At 50.7% G+C, this 24069-nt stretch overlaps 11 protein-coding genes across 11 annotated transcripts; 6 read left to right on the top strand and 5 right to left on the bottom strand.

The window, feature by feature from the left end:
* Window positions 1-505: 505 nt before the first annotated feature.
* SNOG_11005 (hypothetical protein) lies at window positions 506-1414 on the top strand (the record flags this gene model as incomplete). The annotated part of the gene is made up of 2 exons (XM_001801206.1): window positions 506-1244; window positions 1395-1414. The coding sequence occupies 2 exons, from the start codon at window positions 506-508 to the stop codon at window positions 1412-1414; spliced, it is 759 nt and encodes a 252-aa protein (XP_001801258.1).
* Window positions 1415-1729: 315 nt separating this feature from the next.
* On the bottom strand, window positions 1730-5594 carry SNOG_11004 (hypothetical protein; the record flags this gene model as incomplete). The annotated part of the gene is made up of 7 exons (XM_001801205.1): window positions 1730-1804; window positions 1842-2377; window positions 2449-2530; window positions 2831-3390; window positions 4063-4400; window positions 4453-5386; window positions 5435-5594. The coding sequence occupies 7 exons, from the start codon at window positions 5592-5594 to the stop codon at window positions 1730-1732; spliced, it is 2685 nt and encodes an 894-aa protein (XP_001801257.1).
* An 819-nt stretch (window positions 5595-6413) lies between these two features.
* SNOG_11002 (hypothetical protein) lies at window positions 6414-8188 on the bottom strand (the record flags this gene model as incomplete). Its single annotated transcript, XM_001801204.1, has 5 exons — window positions 6414-6617; window positions 6686-7113; window positions 7468-7520; window positions 7639-7984; window positions 8062-8188. 5 exons carry the CDS (start codon window positions 8186-8188, stop codon window positions 6414-6416), a joined length of 1158 nt encoding a protein of 385 aa, XP_001801256.1.
* Window positions 8189-8947: 759 nt separating this feature from the next.
* SNOG_11000 (hypothetical protein) lies at window positions 8948-10140 on the top strand (the record flags this gene model as incomplete). The annotated part of the gene is made up of 2 exons (XM_001801203.1): window positions 8948-8970; window positions 9027-10140. The coding sequence occupies 2 exons, from the start codon at window positions 8948-8950 to the stop codon at window positions 10138-10140; spliced, it is 1137 nt and encodes a 378-aa protein (XP_001801255.1).
* A 167-nt stretch (window positions 10141-10307) lies between these two features.
* Window positions 10308-11875, bottom strand: SNOG_10999 (hypothetical protein; the record flags this gene model as incomplete). Its single annotated transcript, XM_001801202.1, has 4 exons — window positions 10308-10924; window positions 10972-11483; window positions 11531-11759; window positions 11809-11875. The coding sequence occupies 4 exons, from the start codon at window positions 11873-11875 to the stop codon at window positions 10308-10310; spliced, it is 1425 nt and encodes a 474-aa protein (XP_001801254.1).
* Window positions 11876-12556: 681 nt separating this feature from the next.
* Window positions 12557-14478, bottom strand: SNOG_10998 (hypothetical protein; the record flags this gene model as incomplete). The annotated part of the gene is made up of 2 exons (XM_001801201.1): window positions 12557-14113; window positions 14158-14478. 2 exons carry the CDS (start codon window positions 14476-14478, stop codon window positions 12557-12559), a joined length of 1878 nt encoding a protein of 625 aa, XP_001801253.1.
* A 442-nt stretch (window positions 14479-14920) lies between these two features.
* On the top strand, window positions 14921-16583 carry SNOG_10997 (hypothetical protein; the record flags this gene model as incomplete). The annotated part of the gene is made up of 5 exons (XM_001801200.1): window positions 14921-15043; window positions 15072-15132; window positions 15182-15466; window positions 15515-16424; window positions 16475-16583. The coding sequence occupies 5 exons, from the start codon at window positions 14921-14923 to the stop codon at window positions 16581-16583; spliced, it is 1488 nt and encodes a 495-aa protein (XP_001801252.1).
* A 984-nt stretch (window positions 16584-17567) lies between these two features.
* Window positions 17568-18843, top strand: SNOG_10996 (hypothetical protein; the record flags this gene model as incomplete). Its single annotated transcript, XM_001801199.1, has 2 exons — window positions 17568-17803; window positions 17853-18843. The coding sequence occupies 2 exons, from the start codon at window positions 17568-17570 to the stop codon at window positions 18841-18843; spliced, it is 1227 nt and encodes a 408-aa protein (XP_001801251.1).
* A 612-nt stretch (window positions 18844-19455) lies between these two features.
* Window positions 19456-20003, top strand: SNOG_10995 (hypothetical protein). Its single transcript, XM_001801198.1, has 2 exons — window positions 19456-19672; window positions 19720-20003. The coding sequence occupies exons 1-2, from the start codon at window positions 19469-19471 to the stop codon at window positions 19936-19938; spliced, it is 423 nt and encodes a 140-aa protein (XP_001801250.1). The 5' UTR covers window positions 19456-19468; the 3' UTR covers window positions 19939-20003.
* Window positions 20004-20260: 257 nt separating this feature from the next.
* On the top strand, window positions 20261-22375 carry SNOG_10994 (hypothetical protein; the record flags this gene model as incomplete). The annotated part of the gene is made up of 2 exons (XM_001801197.1): window positions 20261-20338; window positions 20469-22375. The coding sequence occupies 2 exons, from the start codon at window positions 20261-20263 to the stop codon at window positions 22221-22223; spliced, it is 1833 nt and encodes a 610-aa protein (XP_001801249.1). The 3' UTR covers window positions 22224-22375.
* On the bottom strand, window positions 22349-23893 carry SNOG_10993 (hypothetical protein; the record flags this gene model as incomplete). Its single annotated transcript, XM_001801196.1, has 1 exon — window positions 22349-23893. The coding sequence occupies one exon, from the start codon at window positions 23891-23893 to the stop codon at window positions 22349-22351; it is 1545 nt and encodes a 514-aa protein (XP_001801248.1).
* Between the last annotated feature and the right edge of the window lie 176 nt (window positions 23894-24069).

Genomic DNA, 24069 nt, shown 5'->3' with positions numbered 1-24069 from the left:
TGCCGAGGGAAGCGGGAGTTGATGTCCATTCAGTAGGCCCGCAGGTATAATGTAGTGGGGTTTTGCAGAGTTTAAAATCATCTTGATAGATTCTGTGAACCAAACAACATCTTTTGAATTGTTCTGGGTGGTTACTATCGCATGTTGTTGGGAATGGTTGAGCTCCAGGGCTGTCATACACCTGGGCAAGCGCAGACGTCATCCCGCAGGTGATCACTGTCAGCAACGGATGACCGCCCAACCAGAGCTTGCGAACTTCCTCGCCTTCTCAATCGCCCGATGGCGAACCACAAATTTTTCCAGTCCACCCCGTCTTGATTCCACATGTTCCCACTTGGGTATATGGCCCCGCGAGGCCGGCGTGTTTGTGGTTTTGTTCTTCACTCGCTGTGTTATCGCTTTCATCCTTCCCGTGCATGTCATTCTGTGTTTTGAAGCAGCGGGCTTCATTTCTACGCCATATCAATATCTTCTTCTCACATATTAATCGAATTTAGCTCGCAATATGCCTCGTTTTTTTTCGAAACGCCTTGCGCCTGCACCTGCTCTCGTCCCCTTCGACGTACTTCCAGACTGGTATCGCGACAATCCGCATATCCTGTCGGCGTACCGACCAGTATCGAACTCGTTCCACGCCTGCCTTCAAAGTCTTACCTATATCCATAACGAGTCGCTGAATATCTACACCCATCTTCTTCCCGCTATTGTTCTGGCCTTCGCGCTACCGACGCTGCAGATCAACATTTCGTCCATCTACGCGGAAGCACCATGGATGGACAGATTTATATTGACACTCACACCAATGGCCGCACTCCTGACATTGAGTCTTTCCGCGACATACCACACTATGATGAATCATTCAAGATTCGTGAGTGCAAGCTGCCTGTTGCTCGATTACACTGGCATCCTCGCGCTCATCTTGGCCTCTTTCATCTCGGGCATATACGTTGGATTCTATGATTCGCCGGCGCACCAGCGCATCTACTTCAGTATGATCGCTGTCCTGGTTCTTACCTCTTGTCTCTTTGTCCTGCATCCAAAGCTGCAAGGGCCCGCGCATAGACCGCATAGGACTGCGGCGTTCATCGCGACAGCGCTGAGTGGATGTGCACCAGTTATGCATGCTTGCTTATACTATGGTACCTACGAGGCATTCTACTATAGGGGCGCAATGTGGTGGCTTGCAGAAGGAGCGTGGTATGGAATTGGATCTTGGTTCTTCGCGAAACGTTGGCCTGAGTGCTGTACGTGGGCAAAAGAGAAGGGGAAAGGGAGATTCGACGTATTTGGAAGCAGTCATCAGTTGTTTCACTGCTGTGTCGTCGCCGGTGCGGCGTGCCATTGTTGGGGTGTATGGTGGGCCTGGAGATGTGCCGTCTAATATATTAGATCAGGGATGGAGAAGGCTCGATGAAGGTATAGTGGTAATAACTTTTCATATTATGGGGACAGTAAATCGAATAGAAGGTGGTGATCAGCATGCTATTCCGTGCCTCCTTTTGATCATGTCCGCGGCCTGTGATCACATCAGTGAAATGAATGGATGCGGCGCATGACACACAAATCGCGACGCGAGTGTGCATTAAACTTGCACCAAAGAACTTCAAACATACCTTTTCAGCGACTCCATACACGGTCGCCATCAAGTGTGCTCCAACGATCATTGGCATCAAACTCGCATCGACAATACTCAACCCATGCACATCCCACACCAGTAGACTCTCCGGATCTACAACTCCCCCATGAGCTCTCTTTCCCATAGCAGCAGTACAACAAGGATGCTGGAATGTGGGTTGCACCAGCCCTGGTAACACGTTTTTCAACATTTCATCGGTACTGACATTGGCACCGGGCACCAGCTCCCTCGGTTGTAGTGCAGCGAGACTGGGCATTTGCAGCAAGCGACGATTGAAACGCAGCATCTGCACGAAGATTTCCGAATCCAGTGGATGTGATAGCGTGCTGTAGTCAACAAGAGGCGCGGAGAGTGGCCTAATTGCGTTGAGAGAGATGCGGCCCCTCGAGAGTGCGTGTAGCAGCAGCGTGATGGGCAGGAAGCCTTTGTTGAAAGCAGTCTCTTGTACAGAGGTATTGTTCGTGGCAAGTTGACGCATCTGGATAGTATGTTGATGCGTGTATAGGGATTGGATCGAATACGGAAGTGTTGTGTCCATACGTGAAGTGGTGTAATTCAGGAGCTTGGAGAGCGTAGCAGATGCGACCATTTGTGGGAGAGCGACGAAGGCAGCAGTATTGCCGCCATTGTTAACTATGGTGTAGGCGCCTTCTCTGGAGTGCTCATAGAGAGCTAATTGTTCAGATATGAAAGTCTGGTTGGAGGTCAGGTCATCGATACTTGGATCGATGTCATCCTCAACTGTGGCGTGTTAGGGAAGACTGTGCAGCGCTATAGATTATCGTATGAATAGCGAAGATGTTTATACTCACAAGTGTTGATGAAGAACATCGTCGGATGGTCTTGAAAGTTGTGACCAACACCTGGCACATCAGAAATGCACTCTATGCCATGCTGCTCTAACTCTTGTTTTTCTCCTATACCAGAAAGTAGTAGTAGCTGAGGCGTATGTACTGCTCCCGCAGCGAGAATCACTTCTTTGTCCGCTCTAACTCGAGATGTTTTATTAGAAGCTCTACTGACATACTCAACGCCAACGGCCTTTTTCGATGCATCAAACAATATTCTAATCGCTGATGACATGGGTAGAATGTGGTAATTTGGCCTCTTTTCTGCGACTCGATCGTAATGCGCAGTTCTTGCATAGCTTCTTGTTCTCTCCACTGGATCCAATGTGCTCGGTGCCCAAAATACGCCATTGGCTCTTCCATCACTAGAGTCGCGCGGTGTCGTGATGCCCAATGAGTGAAATGCTCGGAAAAAATCTTTGATGATGGGGAACTGGTAGGGTGGATAGCTAATCTGAAGCGGGCCTTGGGTGCCGCGTAAGTGCTCTTCCCACTCGATGCCCCATTCGCGTGCAAATGATGCATTGGGCGGGGTGAACGTCTCGCTTCTTTTGAAGTACGGTAGCAAATCTGACCAGCCCCAGCCTCGGGCGCCGAGCTCTTCCCACGCATCGTAATCAGCTTCTGCGCCGCGGTGGAAGAACATGCCATTGATAACGGTACCGCCACCAACGGCTGCAGCGATAGTGACTTGGAATGTGCGATTGTTGAGATGTGGCTGTGCCGTTGATGTCAGGTTGAACCAGTAAGGAGTCGATGTGAGGTTAAGCAAGCCTGGTACGAGAACAGATGGTTCGTGTGTGTCAAATGGCCCATATTCGAGCACCAGCACAGTCTTCGATGGGTCTTCAGTGAGCCGGTCCGCAACAGTAAGACCACTTGCCCCGCCTCCAACGATCACGAAATCTTACGAGACATGTAGATCGACAGGTGAGCGGATAGATTTTGCTTTGAAGGCCTTTGAAGGGGTCGACGAAACCGGTTGGAAGAAGAGAAGGTGTAGGAGAAACATCATTGCTGCGATATCGAAGCAAACTTTGTAGAATGACATGGTACACAGACTTCTGGTAGTTGTAGCATAAAGATTGCTCTGGTTGCTTACGAGTACCTTGAGCACTACTGTGTCTCACGTAGTGATCATACATTACCCCGCAGAACATGGTACAGCACACGTCCTGCAGGATGGAAGGCATCTAGTAAGAAGCTCTGTTCACGTCGAATCAGCTAATTGGCGCATGCTGTGTAACCATGACATAAGCCATCAGCTAGCCTCAGAGGGCTACTTCAAAGCAACTTGCACGGCAATCTGATGTGTCCGCACGATTTTATAAACGGCTGTACGTGTTAATGGACGCCATCGGGTGGTATGATAACTCTGTGATTCTCTATACGCGTTGTTGTTCCCGAAACCCTAGTTTTTCATATTGCAACGTTCGCTCATATGGGCAACAAATAGCGTCGTATTGCCACAGCGCCCCGTTGAATTTTTCTATGGATAAAAAAAGTAGCTAGCTTTGAAATGTGTTTCGCTACTTCCATGCTCGCACGGTGGCATACTATTCGGCAAATCTCACAAACTATCTCTTCTCAGCGCGTCACCAACGGCATTTTCGACACTCTTTCGGCTGTCCTCCGGCACTGACTCTTGCTCAATTCTTGTGCGTTCATCGACTGGGCGTTCTGGAACAAGAAATGTTGCCGCAAATGTTGATGGTATCGTGATGGCAAACATAACAAAAGCGATAATCAGGTTGATCATTGGCTTGATCTTCGCGGCTCCAATGCCAAAAGCCAGGCAGGAACCTACAGACTCGAAAGAGCGCAGCAAACCAACAGCCAATGTCAAAGTCTCGATGTCGTCAAAGAAAGCGCCGAGGATCCAGTAGACGAACATGTAGTGGCTTTCATTCATAAATCTGTCGTGTTGTTAGACAAGTTTTAATCGATCATAGCTTTTGATGAGCTCACCGGAACATCACGTTGACAGCAAAACCGCGACCAAAACCTGGCAAGTCCCAATCCAGAGTAACTTTCGGCACTGCCTCAGCATACAGTTTCTCGTTTGCGACTTGCCAGCCGAAAAGTGCCAACATGAGCACTGAGAAAATGGTCCATGTGAACTTGGCCAGTGTAGGCCGACTGAAAAACTTCGTGTCGTAGAACCAACCCCAGAAGATGTTCGCTGCTGTAGCTGCAATGCCAGACGACAAAGATCCAAGTGTCCGCGCGCGAACAGAAAAATAGCGCGTGAGGTAAATTCCTTGGTATGTGTTATTCCAGTTGAAACCAATCATTACCGGAATGAGCAGGAAAAAGCGCTTGTCCTTGAGCAGTGCAAACCAGCGCTTCGCTTCTTTCATCACTGCTTTATTTTTTGTGGGATCCGGAACTTTGCGGCCATCGCGATGAATGACCTTGTGGGGTGGCGATACCAAAAGTGCGAGCGGAAGGCCGAGGCACTGCAATGCGATGAGTACAATATAGGTTGTATATCCCACCTTGCCTCTCTCGCCACTCTTGTAGTTGAGCGAAAGTTGGATAGATGAACCAATGAGTTGACCAAGCTCTCGCAATCCGAGCCAGATTCCAGTGAATTTCCCACGGTTATGCACGTCTGCGTAACCCAGGGCGATGGCTCCTTCGGATGCCCAGAGTGCAGAGGCTGCAAGACCACAAGTTGCGCCACCGAGGAGAACGAACCATTCCGTGCCATATCGATTGTTAACATACAGGGATGCACTATATGGTGCATATCCCAGAGTACCTAGGATGAGGACGGTTTTGAGACCAATCTTGTTGGCGAGAATGGCGAAGATCGAGCAGCCGAAGACCATGATGCCAAATGTGAGGGAATTTGCGCCGTTGACAAGATAGGGCTCTTGTTGGCCTCCTGCACCGACATCTATTGGAGATCAGTGTCGGACAGTAGTCACAAATTTGTCAAACTTACTGTTAAGCGCATTCCAAATTCCAGGCTGGGTGAAGGAAATCATGCCGACCACGATGACATTGAACAATGGACTCCGGTACCATCGCGTGAAGCGGGATATCGGTTTACTATGCGCGTCGGTCGCATTTTCGATCTCAGGTTCGACGGCCTTGTCGGACATGTTGGCGATGTTGTCGGTTGCAGTCGATCGGCCTGCGGCGTCCTTCCACCATCCTTATAAGCATATCTCATCCCTTCAGCTCCACACATTGCGCCTTGTACACTGCAGGTTTATCCGAAGATAGGCCAGCACGCGCGACGTGCTCCACGAAAGACGAGTCTTGCTGCTAGAGTGTTTTGTGATGGGGTAGACCCACTGTCGATACTGAAATAGGCTAAAAGCTTATGGCGTTATACCTTCCCGCGATGAGACAATGCTAGGCACGCAAAGCTTGAATTACGCATGGAGACATCCGAACCACGCTGTTTGGACAACGAGCCCTGCCAAGAATAAAATTGCATGTCTGGTAATTCAATTAGGACTGAGGCGCTCGTGAGACTGGAAGAGTCTTCGATGAAGCGACAGCAGGGGTGATGGGCGTGATAAGGATTTGTGGATGTTGGGAGTTAAGGAATTGCTGAGCGACCGCGCGGTGCAGTCATGGATTTGATTGAAGGTTGACAACGAGACTGAAATGCAATGTTTTCGCTTGTGTGACCAGGACTGTCCGCATTCTCGAGGTGCACTTTGTGACCTGACATAGCTGTAGACTGGACAGGCAGCTGACTTAACATGGAAAAAGAAAGGGCTTTGAAGTTCTCTGACATGACTGCAGGACGTGAAGCAGTGAATGTGAAGAGTTACTGGGGATGACGGTCTTTGTTATCATGGCTTGGCACGCTACTATCTTGACGCGTCGATGTCGCGTTCTGTGACATCCTAATCATCAAAACCATCCAGTCCCTATTTAGACCAGCCGACTTCTATTTGTGATGCTACTTATTCAGGTATCAAATGATCTTCAGCTGCGACCCCAGCCTTCCATCGATACTTGGATGCCACATGCTCATCTAGTGGACCTGTTTGACCTTTCTTCGCATAGAAGTTTTCGCGATACGTCCCATTTGGAACGGCGTAGTCGTCCCAGAACATACCGCGCGCTCTAAGCTCTGGAAGCAGAAGCTCAATGACGTCTTTGAAAGACTGCGGGAAAAGAGCATATGCCTACCCGCTGTCAAAACAAAATCATATCACAACTGGGCAAGACTTACAATGTTGAACCCATCAACGTCAGCTTCGTCAATCCATGCTTGGAATCCGTCTGCAACCTGTGCGGGAGTTCCGACAAATATTGGGCCATTACCACCCACACTTACGTGCTCAGCGACAGTGTGCTTCGTCCACTTGGAGGTCCCTGGCGAAAACCGGGCATAGCCTTCGACAGTAGATCTTACAGCGTTGCTTTCAACCTGCCGTAACTCCTCCTCATCACCATACTTGCCAAGATCGATGCCGGTCCATCCGCAGAAAAGTGCTAAAGCACCCTCGAGCGACGCATACCGGCGGTATTCAGCTAATTTGGACTGGGCTTCTTCTTCCGTCTTCCCCAAGATAGGCGTGACAAGAGCAAGGACCTTGATGTTCTTGGCCATCTCTGCCGAACTGGGGAAGATGCGATTTCTCGAATTTCGGCGATGTTCTTTGCGCACACTTCAGGCGCATGGGCGGAGACAAAAATTGCCTCTGCGTTTTGTGCTGCGAAAACTTTTCCAGCTTTTGATGCACCAGCCTGAAGAATCAAGGGCGTCCTTTGTGGGCTAGGCTGACAGATGTGTGGTCCAGTTACGTCAAAGTATTTTCCTTGATGGTTAATCTTTCGAACCCTCTCCGGCATTGTATACACCCCCTTTTTACGGTCCAGTACCACAGCGTCATCTCTCCACGATGATTCGAGGAGTTTGTACATCACTTTGACGTACTCTTCAGCTTGGGCATATCTTTCATGATGCTTTTGAACAGTCAGTCTAGGTCACTCGTATGTCCACCCTCGAACTGACCGGTAGCTGTTCCTTCATGCTCATGTTGCGGGCGGCAGAATCCAGGTAACTTGTCACAATCTAGGTATTTAGTTATTGCTTCCGCCATTATAGCGCTTAAAACCTACATTCCAACCAAGTCTAGAAATATGAGCTACCGCATACGTTGGGGAACAATGTTGACTTACCTTCCCTTCGAGAGATGGTCCACTGTGGAAAGCCTCCTAGCCAAGTGATACGGCTGCTCGTATGTGGTCGAGACTGTGACGCCAAAGCCGATGCTTTTTGTGGCTGCAGCCATTGCACTGACTACAGCTAAGGGCTCGTTGACCGGCCATTGCGCACCGGAGATTTGTGCTGCGTCGAGGGTTCCATTATACACATCATAGCCACCGAGGACGTCTGCTATGAAGATACCATGAATCTTGGCATCCTCGAGCATTTTCGCAAGCTCTACCCAATGGTCAACATTGTTGAATTCATGCGAGCGATCATCCGGGTGTCGCCAAAGTCCTGGCGACTGATGACCGCTGCCTACACATCAAATGTTAGCTAAAACAATACAACTGAGGCAAACTGCTGAGGAGTGCACGTGATCTGGCGGAACATACACATCTCAACGAATGCATTGATAATGACCTTCTTGCCAGCTGTAGCATTGCTACCTGTGGCATCACCATTCCTGGGTTTCGCATTCTTCGAAACTGAAGTCCCGTTCGTTCTCTTCCTCTTGGCCATTGTCGAATGTTGTTGCAAGTAGTAAGGTTGCTAGCCAATAGCGCCGAGGTAAGTTTGAGCGAGGTCGTGGTGCGGATGGTGTGCTTACAGCGGTTTTTAACGCAATCGCTTATCTGCGAACTCCAATACCAGCATCATCGGTAGATGACAACCTACTCCAAGTAACTAGGACAAACTAACATCCCTTCCGATATAGGACGTCGGCAGCACCGGCATAATTCCATGCTGCGAATAGAGTCGCTGCTTCACGGCATGTCCCCCACTACTGTACAACGCCATCAGACCCCACAATGTCGACGGCGCTATTACCCCACCCAATATCGTTCTCGTGAAGCGCTATAGGGATCCGACATGGAAGCCCTGTCCACCATGTCATGTCATGCGCAATGACGACCCAGGGAAACTCGAAATATCCTTTTACAGGAAGCCGGCAGTCCGAAATTAGCCACCACTTTGACATAATTTTATTCGGAGATTCCGCAGGTGGTCCAAAACAATATTGCAAGTCTCAACTTGAACGAAGGAGGCTGTTTCCGGAAAGTTGGGAAGAAATCATGTCTACACGGAAGCGACGCACAAGAAGTTCAGCGAGACCAGACCCCGAGGAAACTGTGCATAATAAGAGACGAAAGACCGAAAGTGGCTTTCAGCGAGCAGAAGAGGCGGTTATAACACCAGCAGCTCAATCCGTTTTGCTATTGCATGCAATTCGTCAGCCTTACAACGTCACCAAAGACTACACGGTTCCGGCATTACAGCATGATACCGAACTGCTCGTCAAGGTGGGAGCAGTAGGACTCAATCCAATTGACTGGAAAGCACCGTAGGTCTCCTATAGCGGGCTTGACGCGTCTACGCTCACCATCTCCAGAGACTTCAATTTCGGAATTCCTACACTGCCATACATCGCTGGCCGTGAGTTCGCTGGCACAGTTGTGAAAGCGTCCGATGCAGGAAGTTCCCGCATCAAGGACGGCGATGTGATCGTAGTTCCTTCGACCGATTACCGTGACCTGCGGAAAGCCGCATTCCAGCAATACAGTGTCGCATCGTCGTTCAATGCTATACGTATACCAAAGAACATCTCCATCCGCTCAGGCAGCATTCTGGGAGTTGCATTCGTGTCTGCTGCATTGGCTTTGGGTATATGCATGGGACTGGATTTCTCTAGCATCGAAGACGGACCAGATCTTCTCAGCATGGTCCGCAGTCTTGAAGCAGATCAATTGCCCACGGATATACGGCAAGAATGCTTGCACGGTATCTCGGTAGCAGATCGTGCAAAGGCCGACGATTTCCTCGTGATCTGGGGCGGCAGTTCTACTTGTGCACATGCTGCAAAGCAGATTGCGCGCCTCGCGGGTCTCAAAATTGTTTCTGTTGTCGACAACGCGAAACATGGACTTAGGCTGTCATCTAACGAGGCCATCAGGCCTGACCTTGTGGTAGACTCGCACGACCCTCAGAGGGCCATTGAAATCATCAACGCGAACACGGGCTCCCGGGCCCGATTTGGCTTCGACACCATTGGAAAGGAGTCGGCTGGCCACCTTTCTCGATCGCTCGCAAACTCGAAATCAACGGCACCCACACTTTCGCGTGACGGGAAAGTCTTAGAGCAAGCTGGAGCGAAGCTACCTAGCCCACCATCAACGCCGCTCGAGAAATGCTCGCGTACCCAAAAGTCGCATTTGGTGGGATTGACCGGATTGCCGAAGAGTGACGTACCTGAAGGTGTCGCATTGCATAGCGTGCCGATCAAGCTTTTTCACGAAGTCCCCGAAGTCGGTGAAGCCTTGAGTGCTTGGTGCGAGCGATTGCTAGTGAAAGGACTACTCGTGCCACCAGACGTTGTTGGAACTGTCGATGGACTTGAAGGGATCAATGCAGGCCTCGATCGAATGAGGAAGAGGGAGATCAGCGGAGGACGGTTGGTTGCTGTACTGAAATAGATGAAATGCAGTCACCTTCTTCCCGAATATGGTTGATTGACATGTCATCTATCCTAGTTTCGCTGCACCACATAATGGCCAATGATAATCTGTTGATTTCGAACGTACATTTCTACATTACAAGACATCCCCAAGGTTTATTCCCCACGCTCCTTCGTCTCCATCTATCAGATAGCCACAGACTTATCTGCCCTCTCCGCAACCACTTCATCAACTTTGACTGTTGGCTTCACAATGCCATGCGCAGTTTGCTCAATAGCAGTCGGCTTCTCGCCTCCAAACTCCTTCAGAACCAACCACGCCGGAAAGATCGCCACACCCCAAAGCGCAAAGTTCCAATACACAGCTCCGACCTCCGCAAAGACCGTGATGCTAGTGATGCCATAGCTGACCGCCTGCCACGCGCTCTCACTCCCTCTCAGCAGCGCAGCATAGCGAATGACTTCCTGCTGATTAAGTGCCAAATTGCCAATAATGAAGTACAGGAAGAGATAGTTCATCTGAAAGCCGGCAGTCAGGAAGATGAAGACTGCGAAAGCGCGACCGAAGCTGGGAGATGACCAGTCGTAGGTAGGCTTTGAGGACTGGAATTCCGTGACAAGGATCGTGGCCCAAAGCCACCAGGCACCCTGGAGGACTACAAGGACCCAGAACGTACTGCGGGTGCGGGTGCGGAGAGGAATGCTAGTGCGATCGAGGTAGTTGCCGAGCAGATTTCCGCATATCACGGCGATGATGCCTGAGAGGAAGGATCCGAGGGCGCGCGCGCGGACGGAAAACCACACTGGAGGTTGTTAGCATGATTTCAGATGAAGCACTGAATCAACTTACATGCGAGGTAGGTGAAGAAAACAGCTTCAGCAAATACGGCTTGTCCGATCCAAAGCAGAATGAGCAAGAACCTCTTTGTGAAGAACAGTCGTGCAATCTCTTTGAGTTCGAACCAGGGTTTCTCCAGAATCGCCAGCTCAACTTTCTTGCCATCTTTGCGCTGCACCTTCTCTGGCTTGTTCAAGAAAAGTCCCACAACGGGGCCAATGCACTGAAGGGCGATGAAGATCAGGTAGACGGTGTACGTAACCTTGCCAGCTTGGTCGCGATCCGCATTGAGTCCCAAGTTGATTGCGCCACCAAGAATTTGTCCCGCGAGACGGTAGGTAAGCCAGTAACCTAATGCTTTGCCTTTGTTCCACGGCTCGGGATACGCAATTGCGATAGCAGCTTCAGCCATCCAGAATACGCCTGCTGAGATGCCGCAAAGTGATGCGCCGAGATAGATGAACCACTCCGTCCCGAACCGGTTGTTCGTGTACAATGCTGCAGCAAATGGTGCGTATCCAATTCTACTCATTGTCAATCGCCGCCTCAACAAAAGTGTATTTCTACTCACGTGCCAAACATGAGTGCGCCTTTGATGCCAACGTAATGCACAATCACACTGCTGAAGTAACAGCTCACCACCATCAAACAGAACGTGAGCGCATTGCCTGCATTAACTAGATGAGGCGATTGCGCTCCTCCGGCACCAAGGGAGTTCATAGCTCCCCAGATACCAGGTGCGCTGAAGTTGCAGAGACCTAAAATGGTCATGTTGAAGAAAGTTGAGCGGTACCATTTTACTGCAGTCTCTCAGCAATGCACTTTGTGTCAGAAATGGAGCAGAATTACCTGGATAGTCGCGTCTCTCGGAGCTGGTGTCGCTCCCAGACTCAAGTGTGGTGTCTTTGTCGGACATGATGACTGAATGTCTTGAGATTGGCAGAATTCTGTATGCAGGATGATGAACACAATCGCCACGAACACCAATCCTTCATGAGTATTTCATCCGGCTCCTGGAAGTACCTCTATCCAGGCCGCGGCACACGGTTCCGACGCGTTTCGCTACTGCTTACCATCCGCCATACCACCCATGCAATTCACCACAATCACGCAAGACCCCACGTTCCGCGACACTCCGTTTATCGGCCACTCCAATTCTAGAACCGTTACTACGAGTATGTTGTTATCGTAACAAAGCTTCGGGAAGCCGTTGCGGGCGTTTCCTCGGCATGTTTTGGAGGTCGGTGGTTTGATGGGGTAGCACGCCATCTTCCTGGTATTTGACGAAGTTGTCGCGCATCTCCAATGTCGACAAGCGGAGCACAGCGCGCAGCTTTTCTGCTTATCCGAGATAGAGCCGTAATCAATTACACGTGGGCTGGAAGGGTGACAGAATAGATAAGCGAATATCGTGCTTGGGCTGGAAGATTTTGCGGTGTGATGAGACCGAAGCGGGTGTTTGTGGGGGTGGAAGCTGTAGAATCATTCTTGGATGGTTGATTGTTGAGTGCTTCATGATTGGAAGGGGAATGCAACGAAGAAGTTCAGCACGATGATTTTTTGATTTGAAGTTGATGATGCTGGAGAGCTCTATCGTTCAAGTCTTCTTCCTTGCTCCAGGCACATCCCACCAGCTCTCGTGAAGGTCCCGCAGGTCTACCTCCTGACCTGGTGCCCTCAAATAAGAAGTGAGATCAGTCGTCTCGTCAATCTCTGCTTCAGTATATCCGTTGCCAAAGTAGGCAAATCTATTCTGCTTATTCTCGCGCTCATACTCCCAGTCTTCCCATCTTGGTTCACGTCTGACCAGTGTGATGTGGGCAGCAGATCCAGGCCAAAGTCCATGAATGCGCTGACCTGGCACACCCCCGTTGTTCCAAGAAGAGCAATTGTCGGTCAAAACTGTGGTTGGGAAGAATGCATCACAATAATCGATGAAGTCGTCTGTCGCTTCCTTTGAAGGTGCCATCGATTTGATACCTTGCGATGATGCTTTGCGCATGGCTTTCGCGAAGTAAGTGAGTGCAGTTTCGACAGCTTGCGGCACAGTGCCTGAAGGACCTGTAGCGTGAGGACCAGCCAGGAAGAACAAGTTCGGAAATCCTGGTGTGGCCACGCCCATATATGTGTATGGGAAGCCCCATTTTCCCTCAGGTTTCCACGCTTTGTTGATATCTACTCCTCGTGCCTTCAGCGGAAAGGGTGGTACGAGGTCAGTGTTTGCACCGGTGGCACATAGAATTGCATCGAAATCAAAGTTCTTTCCATCCACTGTCTCAATGCCAGTCGGCGTGAAACGCTTGATCGGAGTTTTCACTAAATTTACGTTGTCTTCAGTGAGCGACTCCAGATAGCCAGGCCCTGGCGTCAATCTTCTGCAATGCGGTGCAAAGTCTGGAATCAGTCCATCGAGCAACTCAGGCTTTTTTGCTGCTCGCTTCTTCATCACTTCAATAAAAAGCTCGCGTATACCCGCATTCTCCGGTGAGTCGCGTACCATCGCACGGAACCGTCTCCAGTACCTATCTTCGAGGTCTTTTCGGAAAGCCAGGTATATTTCAGGGTCTTCGAAAGATTTGCGCTGCTCTTCTGGATAGGGCTGAGGCTCGAAAGTTCTTTCATCGCCCGCCCAAGAGGTTGCAATCCATGTGGGATTGCGGACGAAATGAGTTACATGTTTGGCGATGGGTTGCAAATTTGGTACCACCTGAATCCCACTTGCGCCATTCCCTATCACGGCGATTTTCTTGTTTGCTGGGTCAAAAGATGGGTCCCAGTTTGACGTGTGTCGAAGATGGCCTTTGTACTCGTCGAGCCCAGGATAGTCAGGCAGTTTCCAGGCATTGAATCGTCCAATAGCCGTGATAAGAAAATCGAAACTTTCGGTGAAAGAGCTTTCAGTATCAAGATTCGTCACTTTGACACGCCAATTCGATTCCGCATCACTCCACTCCGCCCCATCTACGCGATGCCGTAGCTTCACATAGTCGTAGACACCATGTTTTTTTGCCTGGGCCTGCCAATAGTCGCGTATTTCACCGCCCTTCGCGAAGATTTCTGTCCATTGGGTGTTAGGTGAATATGTCGATTGGTAAACATGTGCTGGTATATCGCATCGAACTCCGGGGTAGACATTTTCCAGCCATGTGCCGCTCTGTAGAAATTAGAGATTGTTTTCAAATGTTACGAATTACTCACAACATCAGTGTTCTTCTCATAAATAGTCAATTTGATGCCTGGCACCTTGGCTGGAAGCAAAATGCCAGCATTAATACCAGCAAGCCCAGCACCGATGACCGCTACCTTCAGCTCTCGCACCTGATCTATGCTATGGCTTGTATCGATCTGGAGTTTAGAAACAGGATATGGGATTGGGAGTTCGGGGCGTTTTTTGACACGTTCGGTCTCTTCTACAGGCGCAAGATGACCTGTAAGCTGGGCGACGCGTCGCGTTGATGGAGAAGTTTGAGCTTCTGTGGCCGTCCGGTCCGAATTGGGAATGACTGATTTGGGCGCCATGACGTAAATTGAGTGCGAGAACAGTCTCCTTCAACTTCAACAACCATCCAAGCGACTTTTAAGTCTGGCAATTTGCCGCGGTGCAATACAATACATGTCATCAAGCACTGGGTCAATCCGTTATCGCGTTCGAGTCATGTGCGAGCACAGCGCATGCCTGTCGATGGCACAATCACGTCTTCACCCCACTCGCTGACGAGATCGCCGTGTCGCGACCACCCCTCGCCTGTCATGCTCGCTTCCCTGCAGCCTCTCAATTCTCAACCATTCTATGAGCCTTATTCGGCAGGAAGCATGCATACGGTTATGTGCCAACCTCATGCCACTGCAACAGTGCAGGAAATGGGAGCACGCCTAAGTCGAGCTCCTTCACCATACCTATATAATGCTCTGATACGTCGAATGACTGACACTAAACACTCAAAATCGGCTCGGTGACACGATGTCTATACTCGACAACCCTCGTAAATGGTATCAAATCAAATGGTTCCAAGATTACGACACACCAGAAGAACGCAAATTGATCGTAAAGTTGGACCTTCTGATTGTACCATATGTTTTTGTGGTATGTCATATTACCCGGTTGTGCTTAGCTCGGCGGTCTAACATCAGTTTTGGCGTACTGGACGAAGTACATCGATCAAGCTAACATCAGTATGTCACTTTCTAGCCTATACCACCCATATTAATTGACACAAAATAGACAATGCTTATGTTGCTGGGATGAAAGAGGACTTGGGGTTCCAAGGCAATGAACTCGTAAAGCTGCAGACCATGTACATTCTGGGAGCCGTGCTAGGACAGCTTCCATTCATGTACCTCTTCACGCGGGTGCCTATGTACTACCTAATACCGATGATGGACGTGGCATGGGGAATTTTCACCCTCTTGCAGTTCCGAGTCACCTCCTATGCGGAAATCGCGGCTTACAGGTTCATGGTAGGCTGGTTTGAAGCAGCTTTCTTCCCAGCCATTCACTACATCTTTGGTGGGTTTTGTACACTATGACGATAGACACAAGCTAATTCAGGCTCAGGCTCCTGGTACAGATCTGATGAATACGGACGGCGTGCCGGATTTTTCTATATCGGCCTCACATTGGGTACTCTCACGGCGGCCTTGATTCAGTCGGCAGCTTCCGCTAACTTAGATGGTGTTCATGGCCTTGCTGGATGGCGCTGGATGTACATTGTCTGTGCGATCTTGACTATTCCCGTCGGCATAGTCGGACTATTCGTCATTCCTGGTACTCCAGATCAACCCAATAAATGGATCCTGAAGGACAAAGACGTCCAGCTCTCGAAAGACCGGCTTCAACGGGCAGGCCACAAAACAGAAGGCAAGGTGACCGTGCAAACTTTTGTTCGTATCGCAAAATCCCCCCGTGTCTGGGCTTTACTTTTGCTGGATATATTCTTCTGGAACGGTTCCGTCAACACTACTACCGGGGGCTATCTGCTATGGCTAAAGAGTCTGAAGCGGTACACTCCTGCACGTCTCAATCAGCTGGGAGCCATGTCACCTGGTCTTGGAATTTTCTACACATTAGCAGTCTGTTTCGGATCCGACCTTTTGTTTGGTCCCGCGTGGGCAATCACGATTGCACACGTCTGGAATATCATTGGGCTAATCATCTTGACGATCTGGCATGTCCCCGAACCAGCATTGTGGTTCGCATTCATGACTACCTATTCTGCCGTGGCCATGTCGAGTGTGCTCTACGGTTGGATCAACAGCCAGCTCAGCTACTCCCCTGCAGAGCGTTCCGTAGCACTGGTGCTGGCAAATACCATCTCACAATCCACAACTGCCTGGACGCCGCTCTTGGTTTTTAAAACCGTCGAGGCACCAAGGTTCATCAAAGGCTATCCATTTGTACTCGCGAACGCGGTCTGCTTGATCATTTTGGCACATGTCATCAATACCTATGCACGGAAAGGGCAACGGTATGTGAATTTGCTGTACACAGGCATCTGAACAGGCTGACATCTTACAGGTCAAATCCTCCGGTAGCAGACGATGAAAGTGGAGGATCGTTAGACCAAACAAGCATCCATTTGCGTACCGACCAGAAAGATGAAGGCGCGTCTGAAGAATCGAAATGAGAAAATAGAGGCAGTTTGTAACATAGGACATTGGCTTTCTCAATAGCCTGTTGCTCAACAGATAAAACTTTCAGCCAAAAGAGTCAAACTGCTCATATTGAATACTACTGCCAGTGAGCATTCTCAGAATTCCTTCCATGAACCACAGAGCTCAAATTAAATCTCCATGGATTTTTGATTGTCCATTTCTTAGAAATCGATATGTTGTTGTAACTTGATGAAAAATGGTGTTCACACCGGATCCTTCTGCGCATCCTGCCAGCGACATCAACATGAGCTGTGGACCCTGCAAAGCATGCAATGCACCGCGCAAGATTTTGTGATACCGACTAACAGAATCCCATCCACAGTTTAACCCCACCCATGATTGCGACTTCGGGAACCGTTATCAGGATGGCGCAATACGAGCCATGCATCACGAAAACACTCAACTGAACTCGTGCATCACTTGGGTTATGCGAGCGAGTGGGGTAAACGCATTATCATTCCGCACCTCAGGCATCATGTGTTGCATAACCGAACACGTGCTTGAATCGTGTGTACGGGACCATATCCCAAGCTGTCGTTGATGCTACCTCTGCACCAGCGATTACAAAATTACTGACTTCATACCACTGCGACGATGTCTCAAGTTACAACAAATGGCACTAATAATACCTCCACCAACCGCAAGAAGATACTCATCAATGCATTTGACATGAGCACTGTAGGACATTTGAGTCCTGGACAATGGAAGAATCCTACGGACAAGTCGGCCACGAAAAGAAGGTTGGACTACTGGATTGACTTAGCAAAACTGCTTGAACGCGGCGGTATCAATGCGCTGTTCCTCGCAGATACTTACGGTGGTTACGACACTTATGAAGACAGCCTGGACAACTGTATCCGCCGAGCGGCGCAGTGGCCTATGACTGATCCAACAATTGTAAGTTGGAAATAAGCTCAATCATTGAAAGAAGCTGACGAGAACAGCCAATATCAGCAATGGCAGCAGTGACGAAACATTTGAGCTTCGCAATCACCGCTTCGACGTCATTCGAGCCTCCATTTCTACTTGCCAAACGCTTCAGTACCCTCGATCATATGACGGGAGGCCGCTTTGGCTGGAATATTGTAACATCATGGAAGAAAGCCGCGTTCAAGGCCATTGGAATTGACACGCCCATCGAACGTGACGAACGATACGCGCAAGCTGACGAATACTTGCGCGTGCTGTACAAGTAAGCAGTTCACTCTACCACTTAGCAGCCCATCTTAATCATGCTGTAGACTCTGGGAAGGATCCTGGTCCGACGATGCGATTACTCAGAACGCCCCAGCAGATGAATACATCGACCCCGCCAGAATCCGCACAATCAAACACACAGGAAAGTACTACAATCTCGAATCTCGCCACATTGTCGATCCATCACCCCAACGGACGCCATTTCTCTTTCAAGCCGGTACTTCATCTGCAGGCTCAGAGTTCGCCGCCACGCACGCAGAAGCAATCTTCGTGTCATCGCACTCTCCAACCGTTCTAGCGCCCAAAGTCAAAAAGATCCGCGAACTAGCTGAACAACAAGGTAGAGATCCCGCTAGTATCAAGTTTTTTGCGACATTTACTCCCATCCTTGGGAAGACGGACGAAGAAGCGCAGGAAAAGTATATCGAGCTGAAGAAGTATGCTAGTGAGATTGGCGGGCTGGTGCTCACGAGTGGCTGGACGGGAATTGATTTGAGCAAGTATCCGCCCGATCATGTGTTGAGCGCAGAAGATACGACGACGGATCATAGGGTGAGAAGCTTGTTGGATCAATTTACTGTCACATCGCCGGAAGTACCGCAATGGACACCGAAAGTGATAGCGGAGAAGGCGTCGATAGGTGGTCTTGGACCCGTGAGTGTTGGGTCGCCGGCTACGGTCGCAGACGAATTGGAGCGATGGGTGGGGGAAGCTGATGTCGATGGCTTTAACATTGGGTATGTGACTACTCCAGGGAGTTTTGAGGATGTGGTTGATTTATTGGTGCCTGAATTGAGGAAAAGAGGAATATATTCGGAGATTCCGAAGGAAGAGTCGGACGAAGAATGGACGGCAAGAGAGAAGGTGTATGGCAAGGGGCAGAAGGGATTAAGAGATGATCATGAAGGATCGAGGTATAGATATGATGTTTACGAGGAGACTGAGAAGGAAGAGAAGAAAGCCAACGGAAAGCATGATGCTGAGCACAGCGAGACTGAGGAGGAAAGGCCCTCGAAGAAGCAAAAGAAGCAGTAGTGGAGTATCTGTAAAAAAAAAAACGTCTCTGAAAGGTTTCTACAGCAATGTCGCACGAATAATGACTGGAACCGATTGCCGACCACCTCGTAGCTTCCACCTCTCTGATTCATTCTTTCTCAACCAAAGTTAAGTTTCTTCGACACCGCTGGCTTGCAATGACCGATTTCATGCAATAACGGCGGTCCTGCATCTTTCGTTTACCCTAGGCATCTGAGACTGCGCGCGTGCTGATTTGGTTGTGAATGAGGCAGGTCGGTGGAGTCGATGTAGCTCCATCAAGACAAGTGGCGGGGTCGGCGCCAAAGATATATAACCATTGTGGTCGGAGCTTATGCGTTCTAGACTTGCCGTAAAGCCACCGAAGCTAGATACTGTTTCATAGGCTGCTCAGTCTTCTTCGAGTGCCTCACCACGACGATGCTGGTGCTTTTCATCGATCCTATAGGCCGCGCTATCAGTGTGAACAAAACTAGCTCCGGAGGAATGCCCTAACTTAAACTCTCAATGAGTGTTACTTAATCCACAGCGTTTAAGAGGTACAGTACTTTCGTAAAACCAGTGACCCCTCTATCATCATCAACACCCTCCTCTTACAGTGAAGAACACACAGTATTGCCCAAAAATGTCTAGCCTCGCTGCGCAGAAGGCAACAGCCAAAGCCGTCATCGCTGGTTTCGACGCGTGGGAACTCGAAAAGATCATGGCCTATCGACACCCAGACTGTCAAATACAAGTTATCCCTGCATCCCTGGGCCGACCTAAGATGAACAACGCAGAGTATCGTGTACGCCTAGCTCATATAATGCCATGGTTCAGGAATTTCAAGGTAGTACTGTCGGCGCAATATAGTTTCGACGACTGATGTGATGATAGGCGACTGTTCACACGGAGGTGCATGACGCTGAAGCGCATACATGCATGATACATGCTACGAGTACAGCGGAGACGGATATTGGACCGTATGCAAACGAGTATGCGTTGATTTTGACTTTTACGGAGGACGGGACGAAAGTCATCAACTTTTTGGAGATGGTAGATTCGGCTTACTCATCGAAGTTCTTTGCGGCGCTGGCAGAGGCAGGGCTGAAATAGTAGTGAGATCGTTTAGTCGAATAGATACCAGCACATTGTAGTGAGCTCGCAGCTGCATTGCCTTACGCTGTTCACTCTTTGAGTTCTCGAAGTCCTACTTATAGGTGCCAGCCTAAACTTTAGCTGTGGACGGCGGCTGACATGTTGGATGGCAATCATGGCGGAGTGAAAGGCCGCTTCTCCGCGCTAGACCCGTTTGAAGCCTAGCGTGTATGACATCATCATCAGAGTAGCTTTCACATGACACGCGTTTGCTCTAATGCCAAACTTCCCAGGTTCACCGAGGCATTCGTTGCTGAGAAATGATCATCAACTGGTAGCCATGGCATCAACGAGCGACATTCTCACCCTTGTTAGCTCCATCTTGCTCCGCGTCAGCATATGGGTGTTCTTGCGCTGGGTAAGCTCGGTCAAACTCCGCTAGTATTGTTGACTAACAATGGCCTTCACAGATTCCCACGACTGTCAGTACAAATCTCACCAATGCGCGCACGACAGCCCCAAAGTATAATCTCTGACAATGCAAATAGATTGTACCGGCGCTTGCAACGGCACTCACGGCCATTTACATCCCTTCCTTCTTCACCAGTTTCCAAGACACCGAACAGTACAAGGTCATATCAGATGAGCTTGACATCATCGTGAAAGACACTATCTCTAGAGGTGATGATACGAGTGAAGATGTTCAGCTCATTGAGGGAGCAGACGATGGGCCACTCGAAGAATTGGACGTGGTGGAAACGATCCAGTACGAGGAAAGGGAGCCTAAGATCCTGAGGACATTGCTCACAGGCCTTCCGAGTCCCTCGTCTGCACTATGGAGTTGGATCACGTTTGCCATAAACATGGCGCTCATCGCTATGGCATTGGATGTCGTGTATCGCGCGCCGCTCCTCCACCAATGCCACGACGCGTCGTTTGGACGCGTCGGTTACGTGTCAGACCACAGCGCAAACATTCTGGTCAGAGAGCCATATGCGTTCGATGTCAGAGTGCTGTACCGATCAATCGATGAGCCGAACCGCTCATGGATGCACAAGATCCATCCCTCCAGCCAACCGAGCCACTGGCTTACGAACGAGACCGACTTCACCACTGTGCTTAACCTCGACTATTTGCGCCCAGACACACATTACGAATATGTCATCGAGACATCAAGCGGAAACAAGACGGGCACTTTCATGACTGCACCTCGACCAGGTCGCACATCGTCGCTCAAGGACAACAAATACACCTTCGTTCACTCGAGCTGCATCAAGCCGCGTGTACCATATACACCATTTCAACACCCGCTTGAGTTCCCTGGCATGAAGCATCTTGCAAACTGGCTTCCCGAGCTCCGCCCGTACTTCATGCTCTTCCTCGGAGACTTTATCTACGTTGACGTCCCGCACCGACAGGGCAAAGACTCTGAGACATATCGACGCGAGTACCGCCAGGTCTATTCCTCTCCGTCCTGGCCGGCGGTCAGCGACCACCTGCCTTGGATCCACGTAATCGATGATCACGAGATTCACAACGACTGGAACTCGAACATGACAGGGGTCGCAGTCCCTGCGTACGATGCCTTCACGCACTACAATGCCGCGCCAAACCCACCCGCGCATCGTAAAGGCCACACATACTTTTCCTTCACGCAAGGCCCGGCAGACTTCTTCCTTCTCGACACCCGCCGCTACCGTAGCCCAGAAACCAAAGACCCGAACGATCCAGCGAAGACAATGCTCGGCCAGCAACAACTAGACGATCTCATCGCCTGGATCCACAAAGTCCCACACAACGGCGTGAACTGGAAGTTTATCGTTACCGGCATTCCGTTCACCAAGAACTGGCAATTCGGTTCCGAGGATACTTGGGGCGGCTACCTCCACGAGCGCCGCATTATCCTCGAAGCTGCTTGGGAACTATCCTCCACTGCGGGCGTAGGCGTTGTCATTCTCTCCGGAGATCGCCACGAGTTCGCAGCTACCTCGTTCCCACCACCTGCAGGCTCGAGGTGGCCTGTCAGTGCCACGGTGCACGAGTTCAGCACGTCTCCGTTGAGCATGTTCTACCTGCCATTCCGCACATACAAGGAGATTGATGACGAGGATGTATGCATCAAATACCTTCCCGATGGCAATAGCAAATTCGGCGCCGTGGAGATTACGAATCCGCCACATGGAGAGCAGAGTCTGCTCAACTACAGGCTGTTCATCGACGGTAAGGAGGCTTGGACGCATGTCATTTCTACTCCGCCGAGTAGGGATGGAAGTCACAGGGCGAAGGATGCGGTGTGGGGTTAAGGGGAATCGGCGTTCAGCGATGGGATATATGCGAATATAGTAATTCTTCAGTTTAGCGTTATTCGCAGGGCGCAGGACGGATAGCGGGTTGAGAGCATTTCGGGTATCATCTTAACGAGCTAAATTCACTTCTTCTTCCCACCCGCACCCCACTGCTTCCTCGCCTTCTCCTCATCCTCCCTACTCCACTCCCGCGGCAGCACCGCAAACACCAAGTAACTCGTGTGTGTCTTGAGTTCCGGCTCCGTGCGATGCACCAACCTGCCCTCCTTGAACAACGTCCGACTCTCCGCCTCTTTCTTCGTCTTCTCCACCCTCTCCGCTTTCCCCGGCGGCACGCCTTCCTTCTTCCCACCCACCTTCTTCTCCTTGCCGACCTCCACGTCTTCGCCTCTCTTCCGCGCCTCCGCGCGCCGCATGACTTCCTCCTGCTTCTCCTTCTGCAGGCTGTGGAACACGGCGGCTCGGCCTTCGACGTCGCGCAGTCGCTGCACGGCTTCCTGGACACTGGCTGGTGTGGCGTTCCCGCCGCGTACGCCTTCTTCGGCGAGCCCGACGCGCTCGCGACGCACTTCGAGTCGCTTAGCGGCGATCTCGACCATGTCGATTTCGAGCCAGCCGTAGGTGCGCAGGGCGGAGACAGTGCGGGTGACTTGTTCGATGCAGGGGGAGAAGGTGCATATGCGGATTGGTTTGAGGGGGTTGAGCGGCGTACGGAAGGGTTTGGGGTCTGTGGATGTGGTCGTGGTCGAGTCTTCTGGTAGGGGCGTTGAAGGGTCGGATTGTGCTGCGACGGATTTCAGGGCGTCAGAGGATGGGGGCGAGCGCGTGAGATGTTTGAGCGCCTGCCAGGGGGCGGGCAGGTCGAGGAAGATCGCGTCTGCGTCAGGGCCATTGGTGGTGTCGAGGCAGAAGCCGTCATTGTAGACGTCGCGATGGGTTACGGTGACGAGGGGGTCGAGGCCGTGTTCTTTGATTTCGACTTGGAGCTGCTTTGCGCGTGGCTCGTGGTATTCGAAGCTGTAGACTCCGCCGTGACGCTTGCTGCGCTTGCGCTTCTTGGTCACGCCGACTGCTTCTTCGTCTGGCTCTTCGGTGCCGTTGGAGGTCTCTTGTTGCCCTGGGTACCCGTTGTATACTGCCCTCACCGAAGCGTGTGTAAAGCTGCCACTCCCCGCGCCTGCCTCGATAATGTGGTCGCCTGGCCGTACTCGCAGTCTTTGGAGGATATAGCTGTAATCGGGTGTGTAGACGACTTGCGTCCGGTGCGGTAATGAGAGCGTCCATGTCTCTGGCGTAGGCGGTACCAAATGCGCAAAGCCACTGCTTGCCGCTGCAGCCTTCACGATGTCCTTCTTGGCCTCTTTCGCGTCCGATCCTGGTGTCTCTGCCTCATCTTTGCCGTCCCGCTTCCTCTTTTTCGATTTTCCTCGCGATCCAGTGTCGACCACTGATGCTAAGATTTGTGTACCCCATGGCTGGCCCACGAGTGTGCTGTGCGGGAATGATCCGAAACGGGTGTTTTCGACCTTGCCCTCTGCGTAATCCGGGGTGGTTTCTAGTGTGAGGACGGCTGGGATCAATTGGTCGCGTCGCAATTGTAGGATGCCGAGATTGTTCGTAGATGCATGGGTACCGGGATCTAGAAATGGGGATGGGTTCGTGGCCATCATGGCAGTATGGGGTCGCGATCTCGGCGATTGTTCCGTCAGCTTTGCGCAATTGCTGAGGCTAGAGGTGCGTGAAGGAGCTCGCGAACAATTTCTGCGGGGAGCTTTCGAGCTTGCAATTGGTGGGGGCGTGCCAAGATGTCGATGGCAGGGGTGTACAACACCGAGAACGTGAC

The sequence above is a fragment of the Parastagonospora nodorum genome (genome assembly GCF_000146915.1).
Source record: "Parastagonospora nodorum SN15 chromosome Unknown scaffold_18, whole genome shotgun sequence".
Taxonomy (NCBI): Eukaryota; Fungi; Ascomycota; class Dothideomycetes; order Pleosporales; family Phaeosphaeriaceae; genus Parastagonospora; species Parastagonospora nodorum.
This window is presented reverse-complemented; position numbering and strand designations above follow the sequence as displayed.